This window comes from Syngnathus typhle, linkage group LG22, assembly GCF_033458585.1.
Source record: "Syngnathus typhle isolate RoL2023-S1 ecotype Sweden linkage group LG22, RoL_Styp_1.0, whole genome shotgun sequence".
Classification (NCBI taxonomy): Eukaryota; Metazoa; Chordata; class Actinopteri; order Syngnathiformes; family Syngnathidae; genus Syngnathus; species Syngnathus typhle.
This window is the reverse complement of record NC_083759.1, coordinates 3,446,832-3,464,584: the sequence shown is the minus strand read 5'-3', so window position 1 is coordinate 3,464,584 and position 17,753 is coordinate 3,446,832. Positions and strand designations below refer to the sequence as shown.

General features: G+C 42.8%; 1 protein-coding gene across 4 annotated transcripts in view; it reads right to left on the bottom strand.

Annotated features, from left to right (window-relative positions):
* jag2b (jagged canonical Notch ligand 2b) overlaps positions 1–17,136 on the bottom strand; it is a 28,595-nt gene extending 11,459 nt beyond the window's left edge. For all 4 annotated transcript variants that reach the window (XM_061270216.1, XM_061270217.1, XM_061270218.1 and 1 more), the window contains exons 1-7: positions 16,976–17,136; positions 16,729–16,892; positions 14,733–15,047; positions 5,056–5,110; positions 2,897–3,154; positions 2,528–2,588; positions 208–338 (exon numbers count right to left, since the gene is read on the bottom strand). In XM_061270216.1, the coding sequence (XP_061126200.1) occupies positions 208–338; positions 2,528–2,588; positions 2,897–3,154; positions 5,056–5,110; positions 14,733–15,047; positions 16,729–16,797 (889 nt within the window). In that variant the 5' untranslated portion in view covers positions 16,798–16,892; positions 16,976–17,136. The remainder of the gene's footprint in view (positions 1–207; positions 339–2,527; positions 2,589–2,896; positions 3,155–5,055; positions 5,111–14,732; positions 15,048–16,728; positions 16,893–16,975) is intronic.
* Positions 17,137–17,753: the final 617 nt, after the last annotated feature.

Genomic DNA, 17,753 nt, shown 5'->3' with positions numbered 1-17,753 from the left:
TGATGCTCAAATCGCACGAGCAGTAAAACTATACAGCTAGAGAGTTGGGGAAAGACGCCTGTGACCTCATCAAGGTAGTCGGTGATACATAATGCAATACAAGATTGTATTGCTGACATGCTTCTTTAAAAGAACACGTAGCTTGAGGGTACCTGCAGTGTGCCAATTTGCTAAGCGTGGGAGGTGCCAACAAAATCTTTTGCATACCTTTATCGCACAACAGGCCACCCCAGTTTCTCTCGCAGTTGCACTGCCAGGGGATGTTGCAAGTGCCGTGGACGCATCCGGGGAATACGGCACAGTCGTCGCAGAATTGACCCTGCCAGCCGTAGTTGCACCTATATAGGAAATAAGATACCGTCAGCCAAAAAAAAAAAAGTCTGCATAACATTTAACGATTAAATCCTTGCGCAAACAAAAGAGAAATTTAATCCCCGCATCCTGTTGCAAGTGTGCAAGTCAACCAGAACAAAATAAAACCCTGCTTCAAATATTTGTGGTGAGGAATACGAACATGTCGGCGCTTGAAAGGAGGTTTGGGACAGTCGGATGAAAATGTGGATTCCTTAAACTACCCCAAGTTGTTTATTATTTAGAACAAGCAATAACGCAATAGTCCCTTTCTGCTTTAGTTATTGCGCAACTCCATTGCTTCAAATTGGTGCAAATAAAAAAGCAACTTCAGTCATGCATTTGAACAGACAATATTTAGGACACAGCAAAAGCCTTGTGTCCATTTTCATTGGGTCATCGTTTACAAAGTCATTCACACTTCCATTTGTTTGCGCTTCGGGACTGGGCCCGACTGCAAAAGTTTAGAGAATAATCGAAGTGATTATATTTTAAATCATGACAATAACACACTGATCTCAAAACACTTCATTTGAAATGCTCAGAAAAGTTTATTGTATCATGGCTTGGGTCAAACCATCCCAAGGACCCCTACTGACTAATCTTAGAGGTGGGTGACATTCCAGGGCAGGAGGGGTTAAGAATACATCCAGCAGGCTCCTGTCTGGAGTGGGTAGGGGGGGGATCTGAGGGACTATGATGAGGGCGGTACGGCGGCGGCGGCGGCTTGTGAGAGCGTCTGGAGACGGCCGTGTGTTTACAGAGGCTGCGCACGCGCCTGCCGCTTCATGACAACACCCGGGCTATTCCGAGGCTATGGTGCCAGCTGTCTTGTCAATTGGCTTCTATTTTCAGCCAATGCTCCTGCAGACGGCAACGCTGCCAATGCGAGAAGGAAGGTCTTTGAACGTCTCTTAGCGCGAGAGGGGGGGGTGGAGAATATTTGACATACTTTGCTCGACTCTATTTGATCAGCTTCACGGGGTCTGACAGCAACGTGTCACTAACTTCAGCCAGGAGAAATTTCTGGAACATCAGATCCCACAAAAAGTGCAGCACTGCACCCCATAATCAAATAGACAGGCACTTTGACTGGGACCCGACTTGGACCCGATACTGATTGCATAAAAGTGAAAAAAAAAAAATGGGCCAGAGTTGTAGGTCTCAACAGGCTTCCCTGGATAATATCTAGGCACTGTTACTCATCTGCAAGGTAGGCGTGGGTTGAATTCCAAAATCATGGCAATCCCAGGTCAAAGATAGTGGTGAAATACCATTTCACCATTTAATCTCGGGGTGTGCCAATATGTCAGAACAAGCCTAATATGTGCCGATATAAAATCCGGTAGCCACAAATGGAGCACGCAGCAAAAGCCTCCGGCAAAATGGGAGCCCGGAAAATTGATGAAATCAAGGGAATGAAAGGGCACCCGGAGATCACAAGGGATTTATTGCCTGCTTTTTGTGACCCGAGGCTTCATTAAAATCATGCCAGAGCAGGAAGAATCTTTACTGCTGTTCCACTGCTCGTATCACTTTTCCTGTCTGCTGGGAACTGACATTTCACGAGAAGACGGCTCACTCCCTTTCTCAGCCTGGCTGTTAACTGGAGTGAGGATACCGTCAGGTCAAGTCTCCTCTTAATAATCATTTCATCTAAAAATAACTACGATTTTTATGAGGACAATGCGAAGGGGTGGAAGTTACAGAAGCGTAGGATATACCGAGAAAAACTCTCGCCGATTTGTGTCTAATTTCATTAATAAGTCTGCAACTAGCCCTTAAAAAGAGAAGCGCATTGCAGATGAAAAGAGGATATGGCGATTCCCGGCACGTTTACAGTGCTCACATTGACAACCCCCGTCTCGGGCTTGAGTGGTGTGTTTTAAAAAAAAAAAAAAAAAAAATGGATGAGATGCTTGGTATTCTGTGTGGGATTTGGACGGCCTAAAAATATGTCAGGCAAAGCGTTGCCTGAGCTAAACTGAGATGGAGAGGAAGAAAAGGAAAGGAAGGCAAGGGCGGATATTCAGAATGATCCCACACTAATTGATTTCTATTAAGCAGATTACATTTTTGTTATGATGTACTTTTAAAGACAATTCCAGTGACCACAACCTTGGACAAAATAAAATCCAAAGAATATCATTAGTAGAAGTGATTCCACTGGTCTTACCTGCATTCCCCTGGAACGGAGCAACCACCATGAAGGAGATTACAACCTTGCTTGCAGATTGCTAGGGGGGGGGGGGGGAGACAATAAAAAAACTTGTAAATATGTATTATATATTTCAAAAGGAGCAAGAGGACACATCAAGTGGGTGAGCAGAGGCTTGCTAGTTTGGAACAGGACATCATGATTAATGCTTCCTTGAGTTTGAGGTTAAAGGGCACGCAACTTTATAGCCCGCCTGTACAACAATAACTCAACTGAAAAACAAACCGAGCCGTAGTTAACAGCATCGTTAAATCTAAGCGGGCACTGTAAATAATTTTCAAGACGTGAATTTGTTATTCATGAATGAATATTAACAGCGGAGCTCACCTGTCTTACATTCGGGACCCATCCAGCCCTCCAAGCAAACCCGGGCGCCCGACTGTTCACATCCATAATGGCCGAAATAGTCGTCGCGAGGAACGCACAGTTTATTGCACTTGTTGCTGTAGTAATTCTCATCACAGCGCACACGGATTCGGTAAACGATGCGAGCCACGGGCCCGTCGTAGTTCACCGTCTTCCAGGGGTCACCGGGGTTCACCATCCCGGTGTGGGCGCTGCGGTCAATCAGGTGCTCGTCATCATCTGAAATGAGTTGAAAAAAATGACACCCAAATATATTTCTTTTCCGGCAGTAACAGAAGTCATCTCGAGATGCTACGAAAGAACTGAGCTGAAGTTTGTGGGTCTCACGATAGCTCCGAGCAGCCACAAAGAAAGCAATTAATCAGAGTGTGATTGCAGTTGGTCAACAATCTCGGTGGAAGTGGACGGCCTGTGATTTCCTTTCCTGCATAGCTCCGAGTTGCGTTGCACTTTTGAAGTGAGCAAGCACTCACACACACATTTTCCTCTGCCGGGGTCTGACACAATGTCAGACAGAATGAAGCAACAATAACAAATAAAACCCCCGGCAGTTGCCAGATAGAGAACAATGGGCTCCGGGCCCAAGCGGGCTCAGCTACCTCGGTGTCTAAACACCCAAGCCCAGCCACCCAGTCCGCTCCACTTCCTGCTCGATAAACACAAGGAAAACAGCCGACTGCCTTTCCTGAGGACGCAGGAGGTGTGGGTGTGGGGGGAGGCATTTTGGGGGGGGGTAGGATGTGATGCTGGAAGAGAGGAATCTCACTGACATACTGGCGGGCTCTTACGTAGGACAAGACAGAAGGCGGATGCTGACTCAGGCCAGGATTCTACTCCGATGTCTCACTAATTGAGAATATGTCCGCACATGCATGATTTACAATTAATCAAAATATATATTTTTAAAAAGTCACGCATATTGCAAATCAACAGGTGGCACTATAACCCAAAAGAAAAGGACCAATAGAGGTTCATAAGGATGGAGAGTGGAGTTTAAATTCAGACGCAATTGGAGAGTTATTCAAAATGGAGGATCGAAACTAAACATTTTTATTCTGTTTGTTGCATCATCAATAGCACTTGAAACATTCTCTGAACTCGGATTTAGGGACAGGAAACAATACTTTGCATTTTTTGGCACCTACATATATCAAATATAGGAATTATGGGTTTATCCAAATTCATCTAGAAAAGTGTTGACTATTCCAGCTTCTTTTCTGTGACGTGTTAAAAGCACAAGCAAGATATGTGGAGAATTTGTGGTAGATCTTTTTTTCCAAGCCGTCATGAGGTTTGAGGTCAGCTGATGTGTGTGACACTACACAACTCTGACGTAAATTAAGCAACAAAACTCAGATTACAGGCATACGGCATGATAATATTTTTTGGGTAATGTTTTGCTTGAAATTATGTTGCACAATAAACGCTTTCACGTCAAACAGGAGTTAAGTCCATTTGCAAATGAATTCCCAATACAAAACCGCACATCATGATGATTATTATTTTTTTTTTTATCCAAAAACGTATAATCACCGCCAATGTACGAGTTAACTGACATCCTCTAAACAAACCGGAAACTACACGGGGCAAGAAGCTAATCAGAGCTATGATGTCAATTTCTATTTCTTGTCCATTGTCTTCATTCATAAGTGCGTTTGATGTACCAAACAGGATGTGACGGCTTTTCACAAATAAAACAGACAAGTGGACAAAAGAAGACAGTGGAATGGAAATGCATCCATACACACACACGTTTCCATGCACAGACAGGGATATTCAAAAGTCGTAAAAAATACCAGAGGGATCAAGGATGCGCATAACATTTATAGCCCTCAAACGATTTCTCCCAGACCCGGGCTACTGCTCGGACGGGACAAAGGGGATGTACGAGAATCAAGCCAACGGACATTTCCGAATGAAAACAGGATACAGCTGGTCAAGCACTGACCGCCGGTATCGCCAATTGTATTCTATACAAGACGTCTTGGGAGACCAATATATCCAACGCAAATGCATTTTTGGACTGAAAAATGTGGTGAATGCAATGAGTCATTAAGAAAGAAAAAAAACAATGTTATCTTGCAAAAACACCTAGCTAATCATGTTGTCGGTTCACTTACTGTTCCGGGTAGTGTTGTCCCAGTCCCAGGCCTCAACGATTAAGGTGTACGTTCGCTGAAAGAAAAAAAAAAAATTAGACAGTGGAGTTAGTTGATACTGAGGGTCAGGCTTATTTTGTAGCTTTAGGAAAAAGAATGAATTTTCCAATAATAGTCACATTGTGACTATGAATAGACATCAGTCTTGAGAAGATTTTGCCACAATACATATGGCGGTCATATGACGGCATACAATCCAGAATATCCCGTGTCTTCTATTGTGTATAAAGAGGAAGCATTTTTTTTCCCAAGAGAAGCTCATGTTCCCAATAACCATACAATGCCAGTAGGGAAGAACATTTGGGTAAATTCCCTTGACTTAAAGGGGAAAAATAAAATATATATATATGTATTGGCTGATACTGAAATAACGATCAACAAAAACGATTATTCGTTGATTTCAATACTTCCTACAATCTCATCAGATTGATGCATCCTAGGGATCAAGATTAACATCAAACTGTGGACTCAACAGTCCCAATCAATTGATCAATCATACGTTCCTAAAGTCATACGGACAGTAAACCATCCAAGCTTCAAAGCGCCACTGACTCTCACCAAATATGACGCCCATTAAGAAGGTCACTTTGCCAATATTAGCTACGTACGGTATGAGAGCTGAGCTTTGTCCTTGCTTATCAGACGATGGGGTAGCGTAAATAAGCGGCTAGTGGGATTATCTCGTTTCAGTTATGCTTTGCTCCGAATACATCATGCAATGGATTAATATAAACACTCCACGCGTATTTATAATGTTGTGTAAATAGAAAGCATTGCAGTGTAAAAATTGTTCCTTCTGCAAAAAAGTTTGTTGGACAAGCGTCCAGAATCTAATGAAAATAACATACAATTAAAAAAACAGAAACTTCTGGCATGGTTTTTTCTGATACCTCAAGTTGCAACTTCATCCATATACTTTTATACTGGTCAACTTTTGGTCCAATTTGAACCGTGCCAAAATGAATTCAAGTGAACCAGAACCAAATGTGCGATGCAGAACGCACCATGTATCATTTTCTGCTTTGGTCTGGACAAGGAAACCAAAGTATATTATGTGAACACACCCCTAGATGACATCTCAGCACTAAAAAAAAACAAAAAACACTTCACTTGCATCTCACCTGATAAAACATAGTGATACCACCCCAAAAATTGCAGAAGACATATTTAGGATGGTGGCTTACTTTCAGTTCGATGTTGACATGAGGTGGTTACTAGGCAACTATTCTGTTTGTAGTGACAGAGCAAAATCCAGAAAATTCTGCCTGCTGTCAATGCTGCGTGCTCGCCCGCACGGGCACATGGACACTCCAGAAGAGTAATCTAGCCGGTGTGCTGCAGGGCACACTGCTAGGCAACCGGCTGACCTAAATAGCAATCATTACATCACCATTGGAGACAGTTGTAGTAGCCACAATGTGACCTCCACTGTAATGTCACTGATGGGACATTAGAGCCGAGAGGAGTTTGGACCAGAAGTTGCGATCACTCAAATGAAGCGGGAAAGAGAAATTGCGGGGAGGAGGTGGGTGATCTGTCAAGTGTGTGTGCGTGTGTTGTTGTTGGGGACCAACAAGCTGGTAGGCTGGTTGCTGCTGGGCTGCAGGATTAAGTTGGCTTGTCTGGCAATGGGTGGTGGCGGGAGGAAAGGGGAGGGGAGTGTTGTTGTGGAGACACACAAGATGGTTTGAGGTGGTCTTGGTTTGAGGTGCCTCCATTGAAGCTTTACCAGAATTGAGGGGGACGCTGTGGCGAGGAGTCCGTAGCATTCCGAGGTCCAACTCCGTCAGACGCGCAACAGATGCAGCCTCGATGATGGATTATTTGACATGAACGTGGATCATCCCACGACATGTAGCTCGCCTTCTGACCTTTCCACCTACTCCCCGCCGACCCCCCTCCCCCTACCTCGTCTGTGCATGTGGGTGGGTGTGCACGTATGCCAATGCATTGAAGAGGTGCTATGAGTAGCAAAGCTTGTATTGGCCGATGTAGACCCACACACACCTTCTGCGTGTTGTAAACGCGTGGATAAACACTGAGCGCAGTCCAAAGCCACGGACTTGTCTGGTTTCCCACAGACCATCCCAGTCTGTGATTAGCTGGATTAAGTGACAGCTGCCCAAATGGTCGGAACAAGATAGATGATGGGCAGATAAAGGGGAGGGAGTGGGGGAGGAGAGGCGCTACTGAACAAAGACCCTTGTCCCAATACCGTAACTTACCCCCCATCCCAATCAAAACCATTGTCCACCATGAGACACAGTCAGTTTGAGGACAATTAGCAATCAGCATTTGCACCAGCGAGCCGGGTAAGATTAGTTGGATGGAGTCAAAAAGACAACACAATTAATCATCTGACCAAAACTAACAGTTATTAACCTCTGAAGCACGTTTTTTTTCCCGTTTGAATTTTTAAGCGGCTGCATAAAATACTTAAGTCTGAGAGAATGAAGGAGCTGCTGTCAATCAAATCTCCAAAAACCCTCCCGTGCCCTACTCCTAATGGATTAGAGGATTTACTAGGAGAAATCCTAGTTTTCAAGTCAGGAAGGGGGTATTTGGGGAAAAAATGTTTTAGTCATGTATTAGGTGACATTTTATGCACCAAAACCATGTTGTCTTATTTAGTTGGTTATCATAAATGGTCCTAAAACTGCAGAAGTATTTAAAGGTATAGATTTCCTCGCCAGGTCGCTACATGGGAGCCTGCTGCCGAGTCATTTTATGCTTTGAATAAAAATTAAAAAAAAGAGGCCGGGAAACAGAGGCAGGCAGCAGTGGGAAGTGGAAGCTGGGGCAAGTTGGGGTCACTAAGCATGGGGATCTGCACGCTCCTTTTTCTAAAGAGGGGTCAGCGCTCTGCATGTGGGGCGATGTGCGTGTTTGCATTCGAAGAATACTAAGAATGTGAGATCCAGGCCTGGTGTGTAATCCCATGCAAAATCCCAGTCGGCCAACAGTCCGCTATCAGTGGGAGCGTCTGCGATGAGGATCAGTGGAATGATTGATTTGTTCGTAGCTCACGGGAAAATTTGGGCTTTTTTCATTTTGCTCTTAAAATCCCACCATGTCAATATCTACATATCCCCATTCAATAAAAATAAAATTCTTAAAAAAAAATGGTTTCGTTGCAAGGTACGACCAACGTTCCGGCTCGTCCATGCAGTGTCACTGACATCTCCTGATTTATTGCCTTCTGATGGAACATGGGGTCATCATGATTCATCCCGTGGCCAGTAATCGCTGCATGTAATCTTCATTAATCTGTGATGTCAATCCCAGCTTTTAGTTTTACTTGGGCTGAGTCTACACTATCCCAAGCGAGGGCAACGCGCCATCCCATCCCTGCTGGATCCAAAGACCGACGGGTTTCTTTTTGCGATTGCCCTTCACCACATCTCTGTGGCTCGCTCCAAATATGGATAAATAACTAGGGGTGTAAATCGCGGGTTTTGTCACGATACGATATCATATCGATACAAAGAACCACGATACGATATTTGCCGATATCTTAAAGCCTGCTGCGATTCATTCACGATATAGTGCTGTACGATCGATCTTTTTTTTTTTTTTTTTTTTTAAATAAAAAATATAGAACAATATCCTGATTTATAACAATTCATACGCAAAATCAACAAGGTACTGCAAACTCTATTTAGGAAATTACAAGAGTATTGTAGTATACAAAGTGCTTATTTTAACACTGAACTTTGATGTCGTGGTTTTTCTTGAAATGTGCGGCGAGATTCGTGCTCCCTGAATATTTGATCACCGCATGGCAGGATTTACAAACTGCACGTGTCTTGTCGGTTGAGCCATCTTTTCTTCGGAATCCAAAGTGCTTCCAAAGAATGACTTGAAGCCTAAAGGGGAGCCAATTTCCTCATCTTTTTGGACACTAGCCATTGCGCCAGCCCAGGAGCCGCGTACTAGTTGTCGACTCCCCTTTCACGTGCCTGCTCTGCTCACAACGCAACACGCCGCTCACTGCTCCCGGAAAGAGGAAGCAAGCAACAATGAACTGGATTTCAAAATAAAGTCGCGTCTAATGTCAGAGGTCAAACACGGCGATATAAATCGATGTTTACGTTTAGCGTCGATGTCAATAAATCGTAGAGCCTTATATCGATTAATCGATGTGTATGGATGAATCGTTACACCCCTATAAATAACCCAAATTCTCATGCATAATTGAAATACTGCTATCTGAAAATGGAGGGGGGGGGGGGGATTAGTCTTGTGAAGTCAATGGGTTGTTTGTGATGCATTTTTATTTTATAATTAGTCATTAAGATGAACTGATGGGGACTATATTGGTATTATGAAGAAATAGTGATACGAATGGTCACGAGACTTTCTATATTTTTTTTAAAGAAATCATCCAAACACAACTCATGCAATAAAACAGAATCAGTGAAAAAAATAAACACGTCAACATTGCTAATGCAATGTATCAGCTGCACATGCATCCAATAAGCTAATACACAAAACCAAAAATGGGAGAGGCATCATTAAAGAATTCCCTTTATAATGGTCGAAAATGAATGGAATTTGCGGTCACAGGTTGTTTGCAAGAGTGCCAAGAGCGGTTACAGTGAAGGCAAGGCATTTGGCTGGCTAGTGTACACCGGCTGTGCGTGCACACGCACACACTAACACACAAGGACGCACACGGCCCATTGAGCAGACTGCTATGATGCCAACAGGGTCATTAGCCATGCACTTCCAATTCAACACACTCTGGTGCTAATTAAGCTGCATGATCTAGGACTATGCAACCTGAAGAATAAACAGCACAAAATACATCCATGCAGGGGGGGGACGAACATGGCCTGATAAGCACACCATGTTTATATTATTTAGTGTAACCTGACCGAAAAAAAACCAAAAAAAAAACGCATTACCTTTCCGTTTGTTCTTGGCTATCGGATCATTACACCTTAAACGTGTCTCATTTGCCTGAAGACATTGAAGAGTTGCCACAGCAATGGGCATGCTCCGCAAACATTTACAGGCTAATTCCTAAGCCGGGGTAACAGTGCCCGAGCGCAATGCATCCCCGCCACCTCCAGTCGAGCTTTCATTAGCATTTCAAACAAGTTCGGTGACGAGTTAACTGCCCATGTAATGACATGCGTTAATTACCTCCACACGAACCCGGTGGCACCTGCACAGCGGTTAAGAGAAAGGGTCATCAGGGGTCACAGTATGTTTAAACAACTGATCATGAAATGGATGAAAGTAATTTGCAGACAGTGGGTCGGCGCATGTCACAAAAGCTCGCAGCATCTTTACCCGGTGTCGTCACAATACCGCTCTACAAAGACAGCCGGCAACCTCACACACACACACACAAAAAAAAAAAAAGCATACAGAAGACTTGCCCTGGCCTGGTAAGCCCCACCCACCTATCTTAGGAAGTTTATTTCTGTTTTACAAGTTTCCATGACAGCTCATGACCACTTTGAATGGTGGTTTACAAATTCAAACCACTAAAGTGGCGCTCGGGCACCAACCTGGGCAGGTTACGTTAGATTTCCATACAAGGTTGGTATTTAACCACCATTTTATTTTTGAAGAGCTGCTCGACAACATGCAGACACAGGGTGGGCACTTCCATGAATTGATGTATAATTAGAATCTGACATTTAATGAATAGCCTCAGCTGGTGATTGAATGGAATGGCCACAATTGTAGTGGAATTCAAAGTCCAAAATGAAGATTTGAACTGAATAAACAAATCACTTTTTTGGTTTGTAACAAAAACTAAAAAAAGTTTTGCCCGACTAGACAATGGATCAAATTCAACCACAGGTGAGCGGCTTTGCACACGACAGCCCTCGGAGCGAAAAGGAGGATGGGGGAAGGCAGAGATAATTGTTTACCATGGACCTATGTTGCCGTTTCCTAGCAACAGCTTTTGACAAGCGCTGTATCAGGTGTGGCTGAACCATGGCCGCCTCCGCGCGGCCTCACTCGGCGTGTTCATCTATAAACAGGAGGTGAGTCCTGACTGGGTTTTTGTCATCTTCTGGATTTGTGCCCACTGTGACCTCCAGGGTATAATAAACTGCTTTTTATCAGATGGAACGGATTATAAATTGTGCTTTCCTAATTCAACCAAAATGCTATGAATTCTATTCATATCAAGGAAATGATGTTATTTATTAGACAAAATTTAATTTTGTCACATTTTCAACACTCTGCTGGCACCTTAGGGATCTTAATATTTTTTGCAAGAAACGGCAGAATTTTAATCAAATAAAAAATCCACACGGGCAACATGTACACGACCTGAATCTGATTTACGGGATAAAAAAAAAAAAAAAATACAATGATAAAGGCGGTTTTAAGGTTATAAAATGGGTTGAATTAAAAAAAAAAAAAATTCCCATAATCAGACACGACCAATAAAATCAACGGTGACGACAGAATGGTGTCGGTGAAAATCTCCACAAAACATTTTGCGTGTATAAATCAAACGGTTAAGAAGAGAAATATGACTTTGCCAGTTGAATTTCAGCAAGTAGTGAAAAGTTGACTCTGTGTGTTCCAAAGATCCCACTTTAAAAACCACACGCATGGCTGGCTGCACTTGACTGCATCTGCTTGAAAGTGCACGCCGTGTGCATTTGACGGACACGTGGCTCGAGAAGGGAGCCAAACCCATTCAAATAGTTTGGGTTCTCTCCAGTCAAGGCAGTTTCACACAGGTCTGTGCAGATCAGCACATGGTTTTAATACAAGTCAGCGCTTCCTCTTTTGATACGTCTGTGAATCAAAGTGTTCGTCAATGATAAAACGGAAGATTAAAAAACAAAACCAAGCTCTATTTCGCCCCCTATCGCTTCACATCTAAAAGATTCTGCAAAGGGAGGATGCCAAAAACCCAAATGAGGCTGTAACTTCCTGTTGGCTGTCTGCTTGTTTGACATTAATCGACACAGAGGCGCAACACAGAATAATAAGTCAATGTGATGGAAAGCCTTGAGCGATGGTGGAATTAATAGTGCAAGAATCGGCAGTGCTACTCTTAGTCATTACATCGTTTGTCGGGTGAGCCGCCAAAGTAATCCAGAAAATGTACATTTGACATATGTTAAAATAGCTGACTCGATATTTTAAATCATTTTGTTATCCACAACAGGTTATTTGATCATAATGTTTAACTGTCCCTTTAAGAAGCCTTCTGGTGTTCTGAAAATGACAGTTAAAGAAAAAAAAAATGCTTATTTGTAACAATTATCAAATATGTGTAATTGGATCCTAGTCAAAAAATGGCTGACCACTTGTTGCTAGGCAGAATTCAGAGGGCTTAATCATGCATGCCCCAAAGGGCCATCACTATAAACCGCACCTATTAGGCTGATTGAAGGACAACTAAGAAGCGGAAGACACTGAGGGGGTGAAAAAAAACAAAATAATAAGCGCTATAATTATGAAACAATAAATTACACTCAGTTTGAAATACAAGAACACATTTGAAACAAATTTTTACTATAAATTTCAAACCACAAGCTAAGAGAGCCTCAATCACATGTCTCTTCACTGGCAATAAAAACGCACAACAGGAGAAATAGTAGAGAGATTCCAAACTATTATGTAACCCGAGTCCAATCAGATATTAGCGAAAGCGTCACACCGAAACGAAGCCATGAGCTAGACACGGAACAAGCAACTCTTACCAGAAATGAGAGATGGGATGCACCACTGCAGGCTGACGTTAGCAGATATTGAATTATGTTAGCAATATGTTCTATAAGGTAAGATGACTTCAATATTTAGATAAGGACATCCTGAAAATAAAATGACTGCGTATACTGAATTGACTATCAAGTGTGATATTAAGCAACCATGTAAATGTCAAGTTAGTTGTAAATGTGAGCTAAATGTTCTAAATTGTGATGTCATAATTCATCTACCTTACATACCGTAAATTTTGGACTATAAGCCGCGTCTTTTTTTCCTGCAAATTTTGAAACCTTAGCTGGTGCGGCTTATTGTCCGGTACGGCTTATAGTCCGAAAAATACGGTAATAACCACCATCGTACCAACGACCCTTGTTGTGACATCTATCACTATAATGACACAGTTCTTTTGGCCAGGACCACTTCACAAATCACACCAAGAATAAACCTCGTCCCCTCTGACTTGAGGCGTCGGGCGCTGGTCCAAATCAACGGACCCTTTGGAGGTAGTTTGTTCACTGTAATCTATCAACTTGGCACCACACGTTCTGTTGCCATTTTTAGTCTGGGAATTACAATCAAATAAATCACTTTGTCATGGCAACAATTGTGGAAGATAATTGCTGGAATAATCTCCACCCTACTGCAAAAAAATGATTTACACTGCTTCTAGTCCAAAATGTGAATAATAAATACATTTCCAAGAAACCAAATGCTCCAAAAGGTTGTTCTTTCCAATAAAAACGGATTTATTATCACAAAAGGAAACATCTTGTGCTTGAAATATCAGACTAAGTAAAAGTTAGTTTTTTTTTTATTTAAGATGCTGTATAATGATTTTTAGTTACGTCACATTTACTTTGGTGGACACACAAAAATGTATCTCCATCAGTCCATGTCGTCTGGTAGCCGCTACAAAAAAGTCAAACTAGGACAATTACGGCCTCCACTAAATTCGCCAGCCCAAATCATCATCTATCAACCTTCAACAGTGGGACAGGCGCAATTGGCTTGGAGGGGCCACCTGGCACCCACAGCAGGGGAGGAAGCGGTGGGGAACTCCAAATCAAAAGCCCACTCACAACATATTATCATCGAGTCACATTGAAGCATTGAAGAGCGTACCAGACTCCAGCAGGAAGTTCATGCATGGTCTTAGACGACCACAATGCATTGTTTGTGAAATACGTATCGTAAAATCTGCACAACTCAAAACAAGTCAGTTCAAAATGAACATTGAATCACTTTGGAAAATGTCAGTACAGGAAAAAAACAAAAAAAAAACAACACGGATTCACTTCAGGGTCTGCATATTAAAAAGCATGCCCCCCCCCCCCCCCCCCCACCACCCCACCCTGTCCAATTAGCCCGTGGTGGCCTTGGCAGGTGCTTAGTGGTGCACTGGAACAAAGCCAAACCTCAAACATATATCAGGGCCACTCTCCAAGAGACGACCCAGGTGACATTACCACTGTGACTGGATCCTTGGAAGGCATTTAGTAATACTCATAGTAATTGTGTGTTAGCATTGTCACATTAGAAAGTCACTTATATAAAAAAAAAAAAATTAAGATTGCTGGTTACACAAATATCGATCGTTGGACCATGCTTAGTCCCTTTTGATCACTAATATTTCAAAAACATGCAACCTGCTTTAAGGTTGATTGCAAGACGTAATGGAATTTCAATCCCATTGACATTTGCTTTAACGAAGAAGCATGCCATCGCAAAGCCTGTTTTCTTCAATGACACGTTAACTATTAACTTTCATCTTTATAATTGCTCCTGTCGCGGTGTGCAAGAATGTTGGCACACTTTAAGCGCCTATTCAAGGGCATGAACTTGAAACGTATTGTGAATTATTTTTCCCAGACAAGAAGTAGACATGTTAACCTCACAGGCTTAATTGGAGGAGAAGACAAAGGAAAAAAAAAAAAATCACTTACCAGCCATGCAAATTGGAAGGGGATCACAATTTTGCCAGCGTCGCTGATTTTGTTCTTTGCATTCTGAAAATTCAACATATTTCCACCAAGAACTTGTGTAGATCCAGTTCCGAAGGTGCAGGGCCCTCCAGTGGTGATGTCCCCTTGATACTCCTTGAGGCACACCTTGAAGTAAGTGTCACACTCGTCCTCCAGACAGCGTAGATCCTCATGGGAGCTCCTGGAGCCGTCGCAGCACTCCCCGCTCGCCAACTCGCCGTTCACATTCTCGACTGAGATCAGCTGCAGCTCGAAATAGCCTGTTGACTGGGACGCCTGGAAACAACGTTTGAGAAATGCCCACAATTACACGAGAGCTGACACTCCATCATCTGCCTTTCGAGTGCTCGCTTTTAATTGACATTGACATGTTACCAGTTGGTTTGTAGTGTTTTTACTATTATACTAAAAGCTGCTTTTTGACCCCATTAACATGGCTTTACATTGAATGTGACATTTCAAAGGGGAAAAATCAGACAAAAAAATATTCTGAAACTTGCCCAAATGTGCTGGGGGGAAAAAGAAATCAACTATATTTCCCATATGTGCCATTCCAATTGTGGTTTAAATGCAAAGACTTGATCAAGCCTGTCAATACAAGTTTGAAGTCAATCAGTCCGCCATGCAACAAACAAACCCATTGAAAAAAAATAACCATGAATCTAAATTATGTATTTAAAAACAAATATGGTACATTAGAGGTGTGTCCATGATTTAAATAAGGAAAATCCAAAGAGTAATGCCAAAGTTAGCCTCATTTAAATCACTGGCGGGGAAGTGTCAGCCTCGGCCGCTGATGTTTTAATATTTTTACATGATGTGTCTTGATTACTTCATTGTCAAGTGTTACCATCATTTACATGTAGTTTAGCCATCGGCACAGTCCGTTTAATTTGCAATGACTGAAAAAAATAAAATATCTGCAAAAATCTACACACAGTCTGTTTCATTTGCAATGACTGAAAAGTCATAAGGAAAAGAAATAAGGTGAATAAATAACAAATTCAAATACAGTACGTGAAAACATGCGTCTCCCTGCAGTTCCAAAACACCGCAAATTCCAACCACTAATTAGACACGAAACTATTTCCGTTTCATTCAAAATCACGCTTAGAGACAATTTTGAAATATTTCCTTGTGCATAGGGTCTCATTTGACTTTGCATGCAAGTGTCCCTAATATTAAGACGGGCCAACACAAGACAATCGATCCAATACAGTGATCGAGATTTTTTTGAATAATGAATTAGAAACTGCTTCCTTGTGTTCCATCTGAGCAAAACTACAAACAATATTAATAATCTTGTCTAATCCGGACAACCAAAAGTGTGTATTTATGCACACGTTTGATTTCTAATATAACATTTTTGCATAAAATACAATCAGATGGTCAACATAAAAATGCAACCTGCAATTACAGCTGAGTGAACGCACGCTATCACAACAGTATTTCTATTTTAAATTGAAATATAAAAGCGACCAGCAACAACATCACGACTACTGCCATAATATTGTGCAAGCGGTCATCATGCGTGTCTTGTGCAGCTTCAAAATAAAGTGGCGCGTGCACGTTTTTGGGGGGCGCTTGGTGCAAATTGGATCCCTGCAGCAGCCAGTTGGTGCAATTTGCGAGTCGCGTGGGCCCCGAAATCAAAGCCAACCAATTATAGTGTTAATTGACAGCGATAAAAGGTCGGGGAGGGTTTAAGGCGAACAAGTCTTAAGCCCTCTGATGTGACTCCGTCAAGGTGGCTTCATCTCGTGCACAGATAACGACATCTAGATAATTGAAATCTATTAACGTGATGCAAAGAAGGTCCAAATGTGCCCACGCCCACCAACTTTTGGACACGGGCGATTTAGAAACCGATATTTGACGTGCGCGACGGTGTGCATGCGTCAATGTCGATGCAAAAATGGATTTTATTGTTCGGAAACGAAGCGGGGAAGCGTCTTACCTTGGCCCATAACGTCAACAGCAGGCACACTATTAGTAAGCGATGTCTAATCCTGGTGCGAGTCCACATGCCTCCGATTAATTAGAGTCCCATAGGAGGAGGGAGGGGGCTCGGTGAGCGCAGACAAACAGCCGCAGAGCCGGCGTACAGCAGCTCCGAGCCTCCTGACATGCAACAACAATAACAAAAATAAGCCCCTTAAAAAATATAGAAATAAAAAAATAAAATAAAAAAAAGAATCACACACGTGTCTTGGTTACACCGCGCCGGGCGGAGCACGCGTGCGCACGGGGCGGGCAGGCTGCGGCGCGCTGCTGATGGTCCACGCACATTCACTCGACTGGGCTCCGTTCCCCTCCGTCCGAACTGTCTCCACACGGCGAACTGACTGAGACGTATCTCAGAGCCGCAAGCCCGAGGAGAGGACGTCGGCTTTGATTGACAGTTGCGCCAACCTTTCAGCAATTGGCCACGGGGCAGGATGACAGCCAACCGGATTAGGGGGCGGACATGAGTGGGAATAACCTCTCCCCTCCTCCCTCCCTCCCTCACCACCATAACCCACCGCACCAACCACTACCAATCTTCCTCCCCCCCTAAAACTTGAATTTTTCAAGGGCTTCCCTTTAATCCTTCTGAGCACAAAAGCAACGATGATTACGATGATTCAGCGTTAGTCAACACCAACTAAAAGAAAAAAAAAACCTTCAATATGCATTTTCTATTGAAAATGGTGCGAGGGCTATAAATCCTACAACTGGGTGGGGGCGTCTGAGATTCTTGTAAAATATTATGCAGGGGAACGGTAGCTTTGAGTTGAAATATCACCATTTACCACTAGATGGCAGACTTGGTTGCGCTTTCACTGGGTTGCCCTATATTACGTCAGTAGGTGTTTTTTGGGCAGATTTAGAATATGTAAGACAAACGTTTGACCTCGATAATATTAACAATTTGAGTGAGTTGATTTTTTATGCGTGTGGCCCCCAAAAAATCGTGCCCCCCCCTAGCGTTTAAATTCCCAA